This window comes from Drosophila mauritiana, chromosome 2L (assembly GCF_004382145.1).
Source record: "Drosophila mauritiana strain mau12 chromosome 2L, ASM438214v1, whole genome shotgun sequence".
Lineage (NCBI taxonomy): Eukaryota > Metazoa > Arthropoda > Insecta > Diptera > Drosophilidae > Drosophila > Drosophila mauritiana.
Genome location: NC_046667.1, coordinates 1,222,982 through 1,239,728, shown reverse-complemented (window position 1 = coordinate 1,239,728; position 16,747 = coordinate 1,222,982). Strand labels below are relative to the sequence as shown.

The window sequence follows — 16,747 nt, the reverse complement described above, 5'->3', positions numbered from 1 at the left end:
GCGTCCCACGGCCAACTCGATATGGGGTTCCTTGGGATCCGGAGACCGGGAACAGTCCACAGCAATGTTCGCTGGGTGGTGAGTTCCGGCCTTCGGAGCAGCTCGGCCAGTTCGGAACTCGGGGAACTGGGGAAGTCGGAAGAGCAACTTTTCGGAGTAAATTCCTGCAGGCAAATCAGCTGTTTCAGCGGGGAAAGCTCGGGAAAACGAGAAGTAATAGAATTCTGGATGATAAGGAAGTACTATCATATAAGGGGCTTTCTATAAAGTTCGTAATGTTATGTGGAAGTGTTTTTGCAAAATACAATCATAATAGTACGTATTACAACAAAATGTCAGCCCTTCTAATTGTAGCTTGGTGTTCAAATTCAATAAGGTTTTCAAAATATCCAATAACTATTAAACAATATAGAAATGGCTTCTTAAATTGCAGTTTCTGGTCCCAGCCAGGTTTGTTTATTATCATTTGTTGCTGAATCCTGCCGGCAAAAGTGGTGAGTTTGCGCATTGAGCGAATAAACAACATTTTCGGAGTTACAACCGGAATTCCTTCGCTCTCTGAATGCTTACAACACTGGGAGAGAATGGTAAAATATATTCACTGAATGAGAACCAGAAAAGCAGCGAGTAAGTTTGAATATTTCGAAATAGCCGTTAAATACCGATGCACTTAAGATATGTTCCGTTTTTAAATATAACTCCAGTTGCATAGTAATGAGAATCTACCAAGAATTTAATACAGATGTTAGTAGCATGATGGATATCTCATCCTTTGCTAATATTAAAAGGAGTATTGCTTTAATTTGATAGCTTTCATATCCTTCTACATATTCATCAATCTACTGACTTTATTCACATGACTTCTAGTTCTTTGTTTTCCCCTGGGGCATCAGGCACTTAAACTTGCTGCTAACCCGCATTTGAGGGCAATCTGCTGAATTGAACCAAACATCAGTGGCATAGTTAATTAGGATCTCGGGAGCCGACATCGTCTTTCACCTGCTGATTCCTGTCGTTTGCAGGCACCGCAATCAAAATTAGCTCAGTGGCTTGCGGTGGTGATGCACTTGGGTCCCCACGCCCTAGGAGTCCCCACCACATCATTCCTATCGCCCCCATTCTAGATCGCATAAACAACAATTAAAACGCTACAAATTGCACACAAAAACATCCTTCAAAGGATGTGGCCCATGCTCCGTTACCCGGCTTTTCAGTCCGGTAAGTATCCTCTTTTTTCCGTTCCCCGCTGTTTTTCTCTTTCTTCAATTATTTCCGATTATTACCAGGAACTCGGACGAGGGATGGGTGGCTGAGGTCGAGGTGGATGCTTCAAAATCCATGTTAATTGCTATTTTGCTCCCATTGGCTTTAAAAATCCTTGCAAGAAAACTAACAACCTGGGGGTCAGATTTTCCTGATTTGCCATTCATTCTACGGCCAGGACAATAACAACTCCGAGGGAATATCCTTGCTGCTCCCCTAGTTCACTTTCCTCTGCTTTTACTCGTGGGAAAAGGGAGAACCGGAGAACAGGCAGAATGGAAAGATGCGGGGAGTGGGAAATTACACTGGCGACCCAGTAAAGTAAGTTCCGAAGATAAACTGCAATCGAAGGACGTTGACTGAATGATAAATTACACTTGACAATGGACACCCACACACCCTTACACCCCCACACATCCTCTCCCACTCTTGCAGCAGATGTGACGCGTGTGTGGCAGGACTCCACTGTCCAGGACTCCACTTTTCCTCCAGCTGGCCTTCTTCTGCTCGTTTGTCATAAGTTTACTTTTAATATAAAAGTTTCCTCGCTTTGGTTATGTTGAAAAGTGATCATCGTGATAATTACACGGCCATAATGATGGGTCTACTGCACAGTGGGTCAAAATGAACTATAAAGGACATAGCATATACATATAAAAATACAAATTATAAGTTGCTTTACCAAATCAAGTATAAATTAAATATAAATGTACTATACTGTCATAGTATCTAACTTATTGCAGCACTTTTGCGCCCATTTGTTTAATTTTAAATGCATTTATTAGATAACAGATGAGCCATCTGTCAACCCATATTTCATAAAAAGTAGAAAGCACTTTTCGCATTCCTTGGCACCGTGGTTTTGGGCGTCAAGCTGGGTCCGTCCGTCAGGGGGCGCCACTGCCACCGTGCCCGAAGATTTATGTGCTCATGTGGTCAGAGATACGAAGGACCCCCGCCAGGACGTCTCCAGCGCCAGTTCCCCGTTTTCAGTTTCTTGAGTGCCAAGGAGCTCGAGTGTGTTTGTCAGCTGGGTTGGGGGGAGATGGTGGAGGGTGGGCTGGTCCAGCGGAGGGGGCGGGGTAATTATGACGGTTGTGGGTGGCAGCTGTTGTGATGCTGCTGCTCGAGGAGCGGTAGCCCAGTTCCACTCATTAAGGATATCCGTGCAGGAAAACAATGCCAAAACCAGCACTCACCCGCACACAAAAGCCGTTACAGTGTAGCCGCAAAAGGGAGACGGCATCCAGTTTTCCCGCCGCATCCCCTGCGTTTTCCCCGCTTTTCCCACCGCCTTTCCACTTCGCCCCTCACGTAATGCATTTAGTGGCTGCGGTTTTCGAGCTCTCGCAGCTCGCATTGTTTGCTCTTTGGCCTAGCCTCTCGCCACCCAGACAAAACAATACAAATTTATTTTGCCGCCACGCCCACAACACCCCGAAAAAGGGGCTGGGAGAGGGGGTAAAGCGGAAGAGATTCTTTTCAGCCAAGGCGAAGCGACGGCCCAGAACTTGAGCAGTGCACGGAAGTTCCGGTTGAGCCGGGGTCCTTCCCCTTTCGCACTCCCTCCCCGGGAGAAAAGTTTTCAGCCAGGAATTATATCTGAAAGTTGAGCGGTGACAGGGCGGCCGAGGGATGCTGGAGGGGGCGTGGCAGGCCGGGCAGGGGGATCGGTGCCCCCAAAGGAGTGTATAGCACACCCAAAAGTGTTAATTCATTTGCCTTGGCATAATTTTATTCATTCGGGTTTTGCTGTTGAATTAAAAGTTTGGCCAGCAACTGGCATAACAAATTATAAGAAAATTGTACGAGGTAAGTGCTGGATTCCAGTGGGAATTATTAATGTTGGCCCAAAAAAGAACTGGTTAGGAATAAATATATATATATCTACCTAGAAGATAAACTATATTTTAGATTATTATTCAGATTCTCTGACACTATTTGACAAGGCCCAAATCAAATCAGAAGTAAATCGGAATGTCCAATAGCCCAGACAAATGATCAATGGGCAAATCACTTACTGGGATTCTGGGAGAAGGGGAAATGCAAAATGTTTTTCCACTCTCTGGCTGCCAGGATGTGGAGGAAAGCTTTTCCAGCTCTGAGTGTGATTGATTGCGAGGGAATCGTAATTGAAATACCGCCAAGTTCGGCGGTGGGATGACTTGGAACGGAGGGAGCTGAATAGACAGTGACAAAAAGGGAAAGTTTTCACTTCGCTCCGCCTCGCTTTTTCCCCAGAGCCAAAAGGCAAGTTTTCCATGCCATTCGCCATCCGACTAGACGGCGAGCAGACAGTGGCTGTCATTGTGAATCCACCAGATGCATATCCTGGCGTAAAATCATAAATAAAAGGTGGAGAATCGGAGCGCATGCAAATGCGAAATCAATCCGGGACCTGGCATTAAAGATGCAACAACCTGGTCACAATGAAAGCGAAATCTTAGACAAATCATAAAAAAAAGGGGGAGCGGCAAGAAAATTGCCAGACATAAAATACGTCTGGATGGGAACATCTGGGGGTTGATGCCGCTGCCACTTAACTGCAACAAATCGCCAAATAAGTGGAAAATATTGCAGGCCACAAATTGCTACGTCTTATCTGAAACTCCGCACACTTTCCCGGCAATAAGTGGCTCAAAGACAGAGAAACCAATTCCGATGACCTCTTTAAATATTAATACGCGTGCCGTGATTGCACTGGGAATTGTGATTGACTTTTTAGACCCGGCCAACCCCCGTGCATGGCGCATCCTTGACATTTGAGCTACCCCTGCCCACTGCTGTCTCTCCAGCAGCTAAATGCACAACCCCCGAATCCAAGGATTCCCCGCTTAAGACAGGACGACTCCAGTCGAGCGGTGCTAGAATCCCAGGAGATGCCATTGCCACCAGCCTAAGAACAAACTTTTCACTTGACAATGTCTGGAGAACGGAGGGCAAATACAGTTCGCCAAAAAGGTGGCCAAGTTGTTCTTGCTTTCCAATTGATGGGCTTTCGAGGGCAGGGGCATCCCCGGTTCATCCAATTAAAAACTTGGCTCATTGCACATGCAATACCACGCCATCTCATTTGTTTTCGCTCGGTTTTGTCAATTAGCGCACTGAATTGGCCCACAAAAAAACACGAGTTCGATCAATTAAATGCAAATTTATTGAAATCAATGCCAAATTAGTTTCCAATAAATACTCATTTGCAGTGCACTTGCATCTGAATTTAAATGAGCGGCAAAAGTGCATGAAAGCAGTTGGTGCGGCAAGTTAATGAACACATAATTAGTCCAAGTAAACATCAAATTTATAGAAATATCCAAGTATAAATCTTACAGTAATCTTCCACCGCCCACACTCAATAGCTCGAAATGTTTAGTTTTATGATCCGCCCACGAGCACAGACATTCGCCTGAAAGGAGGATCTTTGGGATTTATTAAGCCTCTTTGCCTGTTTTATATCTGCCGGAATGTTTTTGCATATTCCATTAGGCCGAGGGTTGCTCCGCAGTAACAACAAACATCAGCTGTCCCCGCCTCCCGGAGAATCCAGAAGAGGTCCTTGAGCCTCCTCAGTGGGCGAAATGCCCATGGACACAGACCGTAGCGTAGCCAGTTTTATGCCCACTTAATAGTTTTGTTTTTGTGTCTAGAAGCATTGGAAGGGGCCAGCGGAGCAGGCAAATGACTAACCAGAAATGTGAAGATGCCTTCGGTCAGGATATCCCCGTACGTTTACGGTCCCTGCCAAGTGTCTGGTAATTTATGGGACCGAGCGTCAAATGGCAGACGCGGCGGCTACTTGACAAACCCCAACTCACAGGACTCGTCCTGGCGAACAGTGAGTGTGTGGTGTGCTGTCTGCAGTGGTATGTGTTTAGGTTTAAATTATATTAAACTGCCAGCGTGGCATGTGCCCCATTTCAAGTGGGGAGTCCCAATCGAGAGTTGGGAACGGGACAGTCCAGGAATTGTTTTCGTAATGTTACCTCAGGCACTGTGGAAAATTAGAGTGAGTGTAAATGTCCTTTGACATCAGTTTCTGACTTTCAAAACCCTCTGTTTGCCACGCAATTGTTCTAGGTGTATTATTTTTATAAGAGCAAAACAGCAGAACAGACATTTATCATTGCTCCCGCCGACTCTCCGACTCGGACACTTTGCCTAATCCCGACCAGCATTTCCATTTAGTGCACTGCAAATGTCAAAAGTTGATGCCAAAAGTTTTCAACACTTTGGCCCCAAACCGAAGCAAAACGTGAAAGATCCACCCAGCGGGGGTCGTCTAATTTAAATTGGTTTGTTTTTGTCTGCTGGCATTGCGCTTTTTCCCGCTCCATCTGCCAGGACATCTCCCTTTGACTGGTCCTCGACAATTACGACTGTCGCCCCCAGCTCACCTTTTTTTCCACTGGCAAAACTTTTCATCGCTCTGGGGACTTTTGGGGGCCTGGAGCAGCGGGAGCGGTAAACGGCAGCGTTTACTACCGCTCCGTATATGCTGTCGCACATTTCATTTTTGCTACGGCGAGCGAAATTAAAATGCTTGTTTTCACTTTATGCAAATTCCTTCTTAAAAACGACCAGAAAAAGGACGAAATCAAATGGAAGGCAAGGACAGCGTGCAAGTCAATCGACGGGGGGATATCCTGTAAAACTTTATAGCTTATATGCAGACTTAGCCTGGAACGTAAAGTACGAATAAAATAAGTATAATTAATTAAAAATTAAATTAATTATGGTAATAATTGATTAATACATGAATTCCCTACATTGGGAATATAGCGTAATTATAATTTTATATATATTATATCTAACAAGATGTTATATCTCTTTATTGCTAGCTTTAACCTTTAACCCCACCCATGTGTAGGGTATGAAAAAAAACCCGCAAAGACTTGCTGAGTGCCCGAATACGCGTTAAAAAAAAGCAAGAAAAATGTATGAAAAGGTGGAGCAAATAAAAATGGCGCGTATTTACGTTTGGGAATATGTAAATAAGCGTCCGTTGTATTTGTTTTCTTTAGCTTGACGTGGCATCCGGACAAAAGGGGGGTTTCTGGCGGGGAAGGTGTTCCATTCGGTTCGGATTGGTTTGGTTTGGATGGGTTTGGATGGGTTTGCTCAGCTGGGCTGAGGGGAAGTTTTGGGTACTCGTGGGGCTTACAAGCTATTAAAATGTCGCTGCAAGTACTTAACTGCTTGATGTTGTCAATTTAAATTAAAACCACTGCCGCAAAGTTACGGCTCCGGATGGGGGACCAGACCTATAGACAGCCCCATGCGATAAGGAGTTTGGGGCGCAAATGGATGTTGCACGGGGGCATGCGTGGCTTAACAATAAGGGCGTGTGGAAGGGGCATCAAAAGTTTTCTTTATGGCTGCACTCTCGCCGGGACTGGAATCCAAGAATCCTCGAATCCACTGTCTATATGCTAATGGTGGCCGGATGGGCAAACTGGGAAATTAAAAAGTTCCGTCTCAGGATCTGAAAACGTCTCGTCATTAAGGAAAGTGGCTTATTACGTACATTCGTCGAAAAATGAGTTGGCTGACAATTTCCAGCACTTGACGTAATTGTTTCCAAAAAGTTTCAGTACTCCTGCATTGTGTAATTGAAAGGTTTCCTGCGGGTGACAATACATTCTAACGAAATTGCCGTTAATAAACTGGGTACTTTGTAGGGTCCATCATCTATGTGCCAGTTTATATTTATCAATAAATTAAATTATCTTAAGATTATAAATAATAAAATGAATAATGTTGTATTGGTTCTTTGGTCATTCTAACCTTTACTACCCTAGATTATCTTTGATGCAACAGCCTTCGCTTTGAAAGAAACACGTCCTTTTCCAATTAACTAATCCAAGAAATGGCTGGCTTAGTTAGCCGATAAAAATCGCAGGATACTCCCGAATAAAAATATATGTTTACGACCAGGAGCCAAGTTGGGAACACATAAAAATATGCCAGGCCGATCTCGAAGAGCTCCTGCTACCTTATATTGGCGAAAAGCAGCCTGTCAACAACCGTGTCTCTCCCCGTCCCGCTCCCGACCGCCTGCTATCTCTTTCGGTGGCGTAATAAGCGATTCGGCTCGAGGCATTTTAGTGCACACGCCACACTCACACACACGTAATCGCATAAAAGCAGAGCCAGGACGTGCTCTGATTTTGTAAATAATTGCAATGACGATGCCCCCTTGCCAGGACCTCGTACGAATTCCGCAAAAACAACCTCCGGGCGCCAAGTCGAGCCCACGAGCGAGCACATGATAATATTAATAATAGTGGTAATAATCATACGCACTGTGTGCCACCCCACCCCCCTCACACACACACTCGCACATAAGCGGAACAAAAGAAAATCCCGCCGTCGTCTGACGCCTGCCTCTGTTTAATATGATTAATGCCCATCCGAACAGACTTGGCAAAATATTTACACGTCCTCGCGGAGCTACAAGGATTCCTTGCTGAAGTTGGCTCCCCTTTCAGCATTGGGCTTAGCGGGTCTTAGTCCTGACAGGATCCGCAGTAAGTGGTCCCGAAATGCATTTTCAGCGGGATTTCAGGCAAAGCTGCATTATGAAAGTGGTCTTGGAGGAAAGGCTCTTCAAGGAAGGTAAAAAGCATTGGAAACCAATTTTCAGCAATATAATTTCCAGTCAGGTATACTCTTAATTTCCCCTTTTTGTTAGCCACCGCAGTCGCCCACAAAGTTTACTTTGAATTCAATGAACCAGGCGAAATTCGCTTGACAATTAAACAGCTTGAGATGCCAGAAAAAAAAGGCAGGAAAGCAGAGAGGAAAATATTCCATTCATTCCACGGCTGGCAAGGCAGAAGTTTATGCATCAAAGTTAGTTGTGTGGCGCCCCAAACTTTGTGCAACGATTTCTGTAAGCGATGCGATTCGCAGGAATCGAGAGGAGAAAAGAAAACGAGATGCAAAGGAGTAGGAACCAATTGCAAAGTTTTTGGCCAGAAAGATGAGGAGAACTTTCGGAAGGTAAATCTGTCTCCGTCCTAACCATTGTGAATTTATGCCTTTTGGCTGCCAGCGAGTCGGCTGCATCAAAGGTACCAAAAAGCGCAAAAACAGCAAAGGGAGGAAAATGCAATAGCGCAGAAATTAAAGAATAATATTTTCTCAGGGCACCCACGAAAAATGCAAGCGACCGTTAACTGAAAAAACGAAAAGATAAACAAGATTTTCCAGGGGTGGAAATGGGAAATAGAACCAGGCTCTTTAAAAACGCATAAATTGTCATTGGTTCATCGGGGGTGGAATCCCAGAGCCACCACCCACATCTTTAAGTGCTATTCTTCGGCAACTAACCCCTATGAAAATAGCTCTGGATGGGGTCGTAATACGATATGTTTACTTAAGGAGGAAGCACGGTTGACCCGAAACAGGTAAAAGGCTCTTGTCAATCAAAACGCCAACTGACAGTTGACAGGGTTTTGTTTTTAAAGCGTGCATAAATAAGCCATAAATGGCCTGATCACAGCATTAACGCGAAAGAACGGCCAGAGGAACAAGTGTTCGAGGGCATTAAATAAAGGAATATTTAAATAAACTTGGCTGGGGCATAAATCTGCATGCAAACCAAATGACAACATGCGTGGCACAAACAACAATTGCATCATCAAGTCGTGACGTTTGACAAATGAGCCTTAACCTCCCCATTTGCAAAGTAAAATATTGCAGGCTCACACAGACACACACACATGCAGACAGCACTCACACACACACACACTCATGCAATTTCAAGGTACCCAAATGGGTGTAACAAAAGCAAAAATGCCAACAGAGCTGACGGGCATTAATAGTATTGTGAAACTTTGAGATGAAAAAGTTGCAAGGAAATTGGTTTTAAAAAGCACTTTAATATTTTTTAAAAAAGTATTGAAAAATTCCCAAATTCATTGGTTTAAATATTAAAATGTATAAAATTTGAAGTAGATCTGAACTCCACTTCACTTCACTTATCTAAAATAAATATATATAATTTTGTGCGATATTTTAGCTCAGTTCTACCCGTCACGCAGTCATCTCTAGTCAGAATTTCCATTTGAAGTGCAACTCTTTTGGGCGGAATGAGATGAGCACAAGACGTATACGCCCCGTGCTCCCACAAATAAGAGTCACTGTGGAGTCAGCACTAAAGTCAGACAGCCTCCGCCATTCCGTAGTCCTCGAATGCCGTCGCTTTTTATGGCAAATTGTCAGCGCTGTCGTAATTTTTAAGTTAAAAAATTGTTAAAAATTTTCGTAGCATTCATTACCATGCCGCCTGCCAGTCACTCAGTTGCGAGGGTATGCGTTGGGGTTTGGACTTGGGTTTGGGCTTGGTTGGAGTTCAGTTCAGCGGGAGTTGCCCCCTCTTGTGATGTCTGCGTGTTGCACAATAATTTATTGCCGCACAATTGCAGCTGCCACACATTCCAATGCACTTGGCGCCCGAGCAGCCACACGGAGTACGGGTCGCGGGTTGGCATGGCACCGGATTCGGATTCCCATCTGGAGAGGCAGGCGGGAGGATCTGGTGGCAGTGGAGGAGGTGTGAGGACCAGGACCCACTCCTTGTCAGAAGGCACCCGCGGCGCTTGTAAAAGCAACTCACATTTGGCGTTGATTTCCAGCGGAGGATGCCGGCTTGTCGTGCTGTCATGGCATCCAGCATCAGAATCCACCCGAAACCACCTGGCAAACACACATACCCACTCCTGCGACATAGACGTAATGTAATTTTAAATTTATATTCCCGACTAGATTAAGGCACTGCTGCCGACGTGCAGGGATGCAGGGATGCAGGATACGTACTTTCTAATGAACTCTTTCGCCAAGATAAACGCAGGCAGATGGTGTGAAAAATGCTGGAACTGCCTTTAAATGGTGCTGAATATGTGAGGGGTATTTATTATGTTTTATACACATTTCAAAGGTAGTTATGCTCAGGTGAACATGTAAATATAAAAGGTTTCACTACAATGCAGCCCATGTAAAATGGCATTAAGTATTCGCATAGCGTAGCTTGATACGGCGAATTTATTTATTAGTTGAATATATCAAGTTGATAAATATTACATGGCTTCGAACTATAATAGTCAAATGCAAATGTAATTGGATATTTTGCAAACAGAGCTCGCTCGTGTGCCTGCAACTAGAAACTCACTTGGCAGCCATTAGGGATGTCTTCGATGGGGTAGAATAGAATGTTGATGGATAGCCGGATGGAATGGATGGGGGCCATCGAAGAGATTGCGGTCTGACAGTGGCTTTTGCGGTCTGCTTGCGCCTCTGCGTCCATTAGAGAACCTTGCGAAAAGTGTCAATTACAACAGATGTCAGAAACAATCAGCGGCGTAAATAAGTCATAAGGCTACCCCTTCCACACGCACACACACACAGCCACATGTGACATCGAGGCCAGGATGGCCAGGAATCCACCACACCTCTCCTGGCCAGAAAACTTATGGCCAGGTAATCAATAAGCCCGACCCGACCAATTGCGTGCGGCTAATTAATAGTTGGATGGGCGAACCAGCAAAAGGTGTCGGGTACAAAACAAAGACATCGCGGGTCAAAACTGTTAACAGCCGGAATGGGTGAGAATTGCGGGCTACTCGGCTTGGTCATTGTGCGTGTTCGAGGCCAATCAATACCCCAAATTATGGTAATCAATTTTAATTAGAGAGACGCCAAGAACGAGGCCCGCCGCAGCCCTTCGAGCAACTCACTCAATTCTGTCCAAACGCATCTGAATGCGAGTGAATCGAGTGAATCAAGTGAACAGGACTGAATTTGACTGGACTGCAATTGACGTAGTCGAAGCGCAGCTCATAATCCGAGCATTATGTTTAGACGTGCACTGCGAGAAAACGTGTAAGGGTACTTAAGAGTAATAGTATTCCATGAAAATATGCAGCCAATAATATTCAAAATTAAATACGGCATACCTTTCTACCGCCTTAAAGTTAATTTAATTTTTTACGAGCAGTAGCAGTCTAATCCTATTACACTCATAAAAAAAAGAACATGCTCTTGCAGTGCACATATCCGATGGGGAGAAAAGCTGGAAGGGGGGATTGAGCTGGGATTTTTGCTTATGTCAAAATTCGAACAATGGCCAAGTGGCTGGCCCAAAATTGAGGCTGACAGCCCTCATGGTCGGCCCCACCCTCATCCCCATCCACATCCTGCAGCTCATTCAAATCGAAACTGATGGACAGTCAGCCGCATCGAGTGGGAGGAGCAGAGTGTGGGGAGCTGGGCCTGTGGAGGATGGCACTCGGAAATTGAAGCTCGGTCTGCCAGAAGCATCGGCTTCAAAATTCCATTATTTGGATTAGACCAATTGTTGCTCTGAATTCGGCCATAGCGCCTATTGAAAGCCCAAATTATAGTTTTACCCCCAAACATTCAGTCCATGGCAGCGCCGATCAATTAGGATTAACTGCATTAAATAGATAGGATGTTAAGCCCCACGAAATATAATGCCGAATAAATTCAAATTACCTTTGTTTAAATATCAAGGATTACTAGTAGTTTTAGTATTTGAGTCGAAATAGCCACTGAAAGGATTAGCACAAATTGAAATTCCTTGCTCACCTAAAAATGTTGGCTCAAAGCCGAAATCTGCCAGAGCTGCCAATCCACTGGGGTCAAAGTTGGCAAACGCAAAGTAATTTGGAAAGTACACAACATTGGGCAACTGGAGCAGCTGCTACTGCTGCTGCCAACTGCTATTAACAGTAAATGACTGGCCTAATTTATGCACCTTGGTCCGAGCCCCAAAGCACACACATGGTGGGGGGAATTACAATTGTATTGCAGTCAACATTTCCATTTTTGGTGGAGGAGGGGGAGCAGCAGGATGTGCCAGGACACGCCGCAATGGCGTAACTTGATGGAATAGCTAAGCCGAAAACCAGCCGCACAGACAGGACTAGAACTCAACCGAAACTATGTGTGTGTGTGTGTGTGTGTGTGGTGGGGAATCCCCTGCCCACATCCATCTCTGCGACTTTTCTGGGGGAAATTGCTTTACACAATCGAAACGCACGAAATGACAATATAAATCGAGGGGCGGAACTAATTTTGGCAAAAGACTCGAAATAGGCCGGGCACGACCACAAAAACCAGAATGATGATCCTTGAAGGGGTGGCATGAGGACGAGGAAAAGTGGGGGAGCTGGATGCTGGGGTGTGCAATTTCAGCTGGTGCTGCGTCTGAATTGGCCAAAATTAACGCAAAGAGTGGAAAACTTTTTGTATACGGAAATTGCGTAACTACGCATTAATGAAGAAAAATTGCCCCACCACGCTGGTTGGGAAAACTAGCGCCCCGCTCCGCACTTTTCCAGGGCGGGGAAAACTTTCCGAAATTGGACGACACTTTAGCCATAAAAGGCCTCTGATTTATGCCAATTGAAGCTCGTCCAGGTAAACTGGCTCGTAATGAAGTGAAGTCCTGAAATGAATCCGCTGCAGAGGGTGATTATGGCAGTTAAACGGGTGGGAGAGCCCGCACTCGGCTTTGATCTTCATCGTCGTCTAATCATTTGTTATTCGCAGACCTGTGTTCTCCGGACTCCGGACTCCGCAGCCGTAATGCCTTTATGGGCGCCATTAAATCCCTGACCAGACAAATGGAGACATCTTCCATTTACGACTGCTTCGCCAACTATAATCATCGTTCATCATCTGTTGCCTAATTAATTGTAAAGTTTTTCTCGCTCCGCTGGAAATGCTCTGCCCATTAATTCTGCCGCAGATGTCGTAATTGCCGGGACATCGGGTCGGATGATTAATATATCAAAGTTTCGCAATTGCAACTGCCCAAGAATAGGTTTAAACTCTTTCTTTCCTAGTCATAGAAATTATATTTTAAAAATTCTTGAAGAATCATCATCTCCCTTCCTCAGTCGCTTCCAAAGACAGTCAGCCCCAACTGCTCTTTCATTTGAGTGGATAATGATTTAAACTCATGAAATTAGTTTTAATAATATTAATAATATCGTCACTTGGCAGCAGAACCCCACCGTGGAGTGGGCAGTGGAGCTGTCCGGGAACAAGGCTGGAACTCCGACGCCATAAGCCGGCTTTGGTTTCGGCTTTCGACTTTGGCTCTGGCTTGGCTTTGGCATTTTTGGTCATAGTTCAACGCTTGCCGGGAATTTGCACAAAGGCGTCAAGGCAACTCGTATCCCCTGCCCCCATTCCCAGCCAGCCCATTCCCCATCCTCGTCGGCTGGGGCTTATGCCCATTGTTTGCACTGTTGCCAGTGCCAACCATCATCAACATTATGCAGAAGGCTCCCGGGCTAAGATCTGGCCACAAGTTATAAAACTGCCTGGTGGCCCCAACTTCCATCCAGACCCCAGCTCCTCCGCTCTCCGCACTCGCCCATCCATTCATCTAACAAATTTCTCTCTCTTTGTTTAAATTTTGCGCGCCGGAAATTTGCTTATCGCCGCTTTTCAGTTGTGGCTCTGGATGCCATGGGTGTCGTTTCAGGGGGTCGGTGTTTTTGGAGGGGCCAACCAAAGTCAATAGGAAGATTAGTGCGGCAGGCATTGAGCCGGCACAGAGCTCTGCTAATTGAGCGACCAGTCATGGCTACAGCTTAAATCAATAGAACCAGCCGGATTTATCAAATCTGCACTCGAAATGAAAGGGAAACTTTACGAGCGTTTATGCGGCAGATAAATAAATGATTAGCCTTGCACTCTGGACAAGTTGTCTGACCAGTGCGTCATGCATATAGATTATGGATTACAATATTCTCGTTTATTATTCCTTAAGTACACAACAATGTGATAGAGGTAACACTATACCTATAGAATTCCAAGACCGAGACCACCACCACCCGGTTTTATGCCCCGATTACCACCTCCTCCATTGCCACCCAATCCCAATTTGCTGCCCACTCCTCCCAGGGTGCCTCCCACTCCTCCCAGGGTGCCTCCCAATCCGCCTCCCAGGCTTCCAAGTTGGCCTAGCAAATTACCCAATCCCGCACAGCTGGTGGAACTCAGCGGAGAAAGTGAGGCGCCCAGAACGGACAATTCGCAGAAGCGGAAATCATTGGAGGTCTCCAGTTTCGTATCTATTTTGATAAAAGGCGTGGCTTTTCCCGTGACACTCTGGAAAATGGAACTCTTTCCGCCATCTTCCTTGTCCTTATTGGCAAACTTGACCAGCAGATCGATGAGGTTGTTGCGCACTTTGAGATCCTCGGCGCTGGTCAAACGAGTCTCCTCCATGGGATTCCCGAATATGTCATTTGCATCGAACATGTAGCCGATCTCATCACCATGACCCACCGTTTCCGGTTTATCGTGGGCTGTTTCCGAAACAATGGGCAGACCCTTCAGGAAGTTTATTCCCTTCGACTTGGTGCCATTGTACTCGAAGCTGTACATAAAGGCTGGAGCTAGCTTGGACCAAACCTGGGTGGTCAGAACAGCCGGAAGGTTGAACAGGACGTCGGTTGTGGACTCCACCACCTTGGACAGCACTTGATCCACATTCAGCGCCTGCGGCACCTTCCAAACGTCCTGGAGAGTGGGAGTGAGGACACTCGTGAGGCCCGGCAGTTCCGGCTTGGCGATCTGACCGGTTAGCTTGTCGATTTTCAGAAAACTAGTCAACTTCTTTAGAGAGTCACTTAGAGATCCGAGGAACTGCTCCGCCGATCCAAAGACCTTTTCTATCGTTTCCACAGTGACGGAATTCGCTGTCTCGTGCTTGGTGACGCCAGTGAGCAGGGGAATCCCCGAGAAGTTACTGCTCTTCAGCTGCTGCTCCGGTTCTCCAACTATCAAGCTGGGCAGTGCCCTACCATCGTCCTCGCTTTCGATGTGCGGCTGGAAGCCTACGTTTCCAGTTAGTCCTTTGACCAGGGCACGTCCTGCCAAACGCTCCGTTTGAACTTTATCATCGTTCTTGATTATGTCCTCAGCACTTTTCTATACGTAATAGACAACAAATTTCTATCTTAGATCCATATAAACATTTGGGTGGATGATTATACTATATAAACTTACACTCCTTAAGCAATTGACGATTTCCAGCTCGTTTCCTGTGGGGCAGCCATTGATTTTGGCCACTTCCTGGACGCTCTGAACGGGTTCCTTATCCATGGCATACTGAGAGAGAGCTGTTCCCGACATGGCCACCACTCCGTGAACATCGCCAGCACTTCGCGATGTCGGCGACATCGATAGATACATGGCACTGGCTGCTCCGGATCCGTGGCCTATGGCCTGGACCTGCTTTGGATTGCCCCCGAAGTATGAGATGTAATCGGTGACCCAACGGAGAGCGGCGGCCAAGTCAAACATGGCCAGGTTGCCATCGAACTGCTTGGTGCCATCCCCCATTATTCCCAGTGATCCCAGGCGATACTGAGGAGCCACCACGATTGCGCCCCTTTGGGCCATGGGCGTCGCATCGTACTGGGCCGCCGATCCATATCGATAGCCACCCGGGTGGATCCAAACGAACACTGGCAGCCCCGTGCTCTCATCCGGCATTTGCGGGGTGTAGATGTTCAGCAGTAGGCAATCCTCATCGCCGATAATCCTCTGGGGAAACTGCGGATGCGGCTGTATACAAGGTGGGCCATGCTTGGTGGCATTGAAGTCACCAGCCAGCCTTTTGTACACCGGTCTGGAGTATCTCAGGGGACCAACAGGTGGCTCCGCGTAGTGCATTCCCAGGAACGAGTAGATGCCCGTGCTGGGATTCCGGAATCCCTCCACTCGCGCATCGCGATCGAAGAGTCTCGCGAAGATCACGGGATCATCGACGGGCGGCGCCTTCGACTGCTTGCCACCCACTATCCGCTTCACCCGAACGTGCGCACCCCCGCCAGACTCGCAGCTGGCCAAGATCACTACCGAAACTAGCAGTAGCAGCAAAGTGTTCCGCTTCAGCTGAGATTGCATTTCGCCTCGCTCGATTGTCAACTGGGAACTGAGCTCTGGCTGGCAGTATAATCGGATCCCCTGCTCAAAAGCGAGGCCGGCTACTTGCTCAGCTTGGCGATAAATAACAGCGGGGAGTAAAATAAAAACAATGAGCAGCTCAAAAATAGCATCACAAATGATAAAAAACAAAGCTAAAGCTAAACTTTTGCGGCCGCCTTGTTTGCGTGCTTCCAGTTGGATAAGTTGGATAAGGCCATGTTTGGGGCAGCGTTTGTTTCTCCGGCATTCTAATCACGTACTCCATGCCAGTTATAGTTCACTGAGTCACTCCGAATCTGGAATTAGCCGGGGGATTTGCGGTCAACTTTTCAGCGAGCAAACACTTTGTAAAGCTATGTGTATCCCAAAAGTATTCAAGTATTGAATGCATGAACTTTAATCTTTATTTCCGTACCAAGGCATACGAATACCAAGATACCCTACCTTCTTAGTAACTACACATCAATCCAATAACCTGTTTGCAACTAAGGTTTTATTTCTTCTTACCAAGAAT

General features: G+C 46.1%; 1 protein-coding gene across 1 annotated transcript; it reads right to left on the bottom strand.

Moving 5' to 3' along the window:
* Positions 1 to 14,028: 14,028 nt before the first annotated feature.
* LOC117150357 (carboxylesterase 1E) lies at positions 14,029 to 16,239 on the bottom strand. The gene is made up of 2 exons (XM_033317216.1): positions 15,310 to 16,239; positions 14,029 to 15,231 (listed from the first exon to the last, which is right to left on the bottom strand). Exons 1-2 carry the CDS (start codon positions 16,210 to 16,212, stop codon positions 14,098 to 14,100), a joined length of 2,037 nt encoding a protein of 678 aa, XP_033173107.1. The 5' UTR covers positions 16,213 to 16,239; the 3' UTR covers positions 14,029 to 14,097.
* Between the last annotated feature and the right edge of the window lie 508 nt (positions 16,240 to 16,747).

Excerpts from the sequence above, each read along its gene's own strand:
- LOC117150357 (XM_033317216.1), bottom strand. The coding sequence starts at position 16,212 with ATGCAATCTCAGCTGAAGCGGAACACTTTGCTGCTACTGCTAGTTTCG. Across the intron at positions 15,232-15,309 it reads TCGTCAATTGCTTAAGGAGT|AAAAGTGCTGAGGACATAAT; the intron begins GTAAGTTTATAT and ends TATTACGTATAG.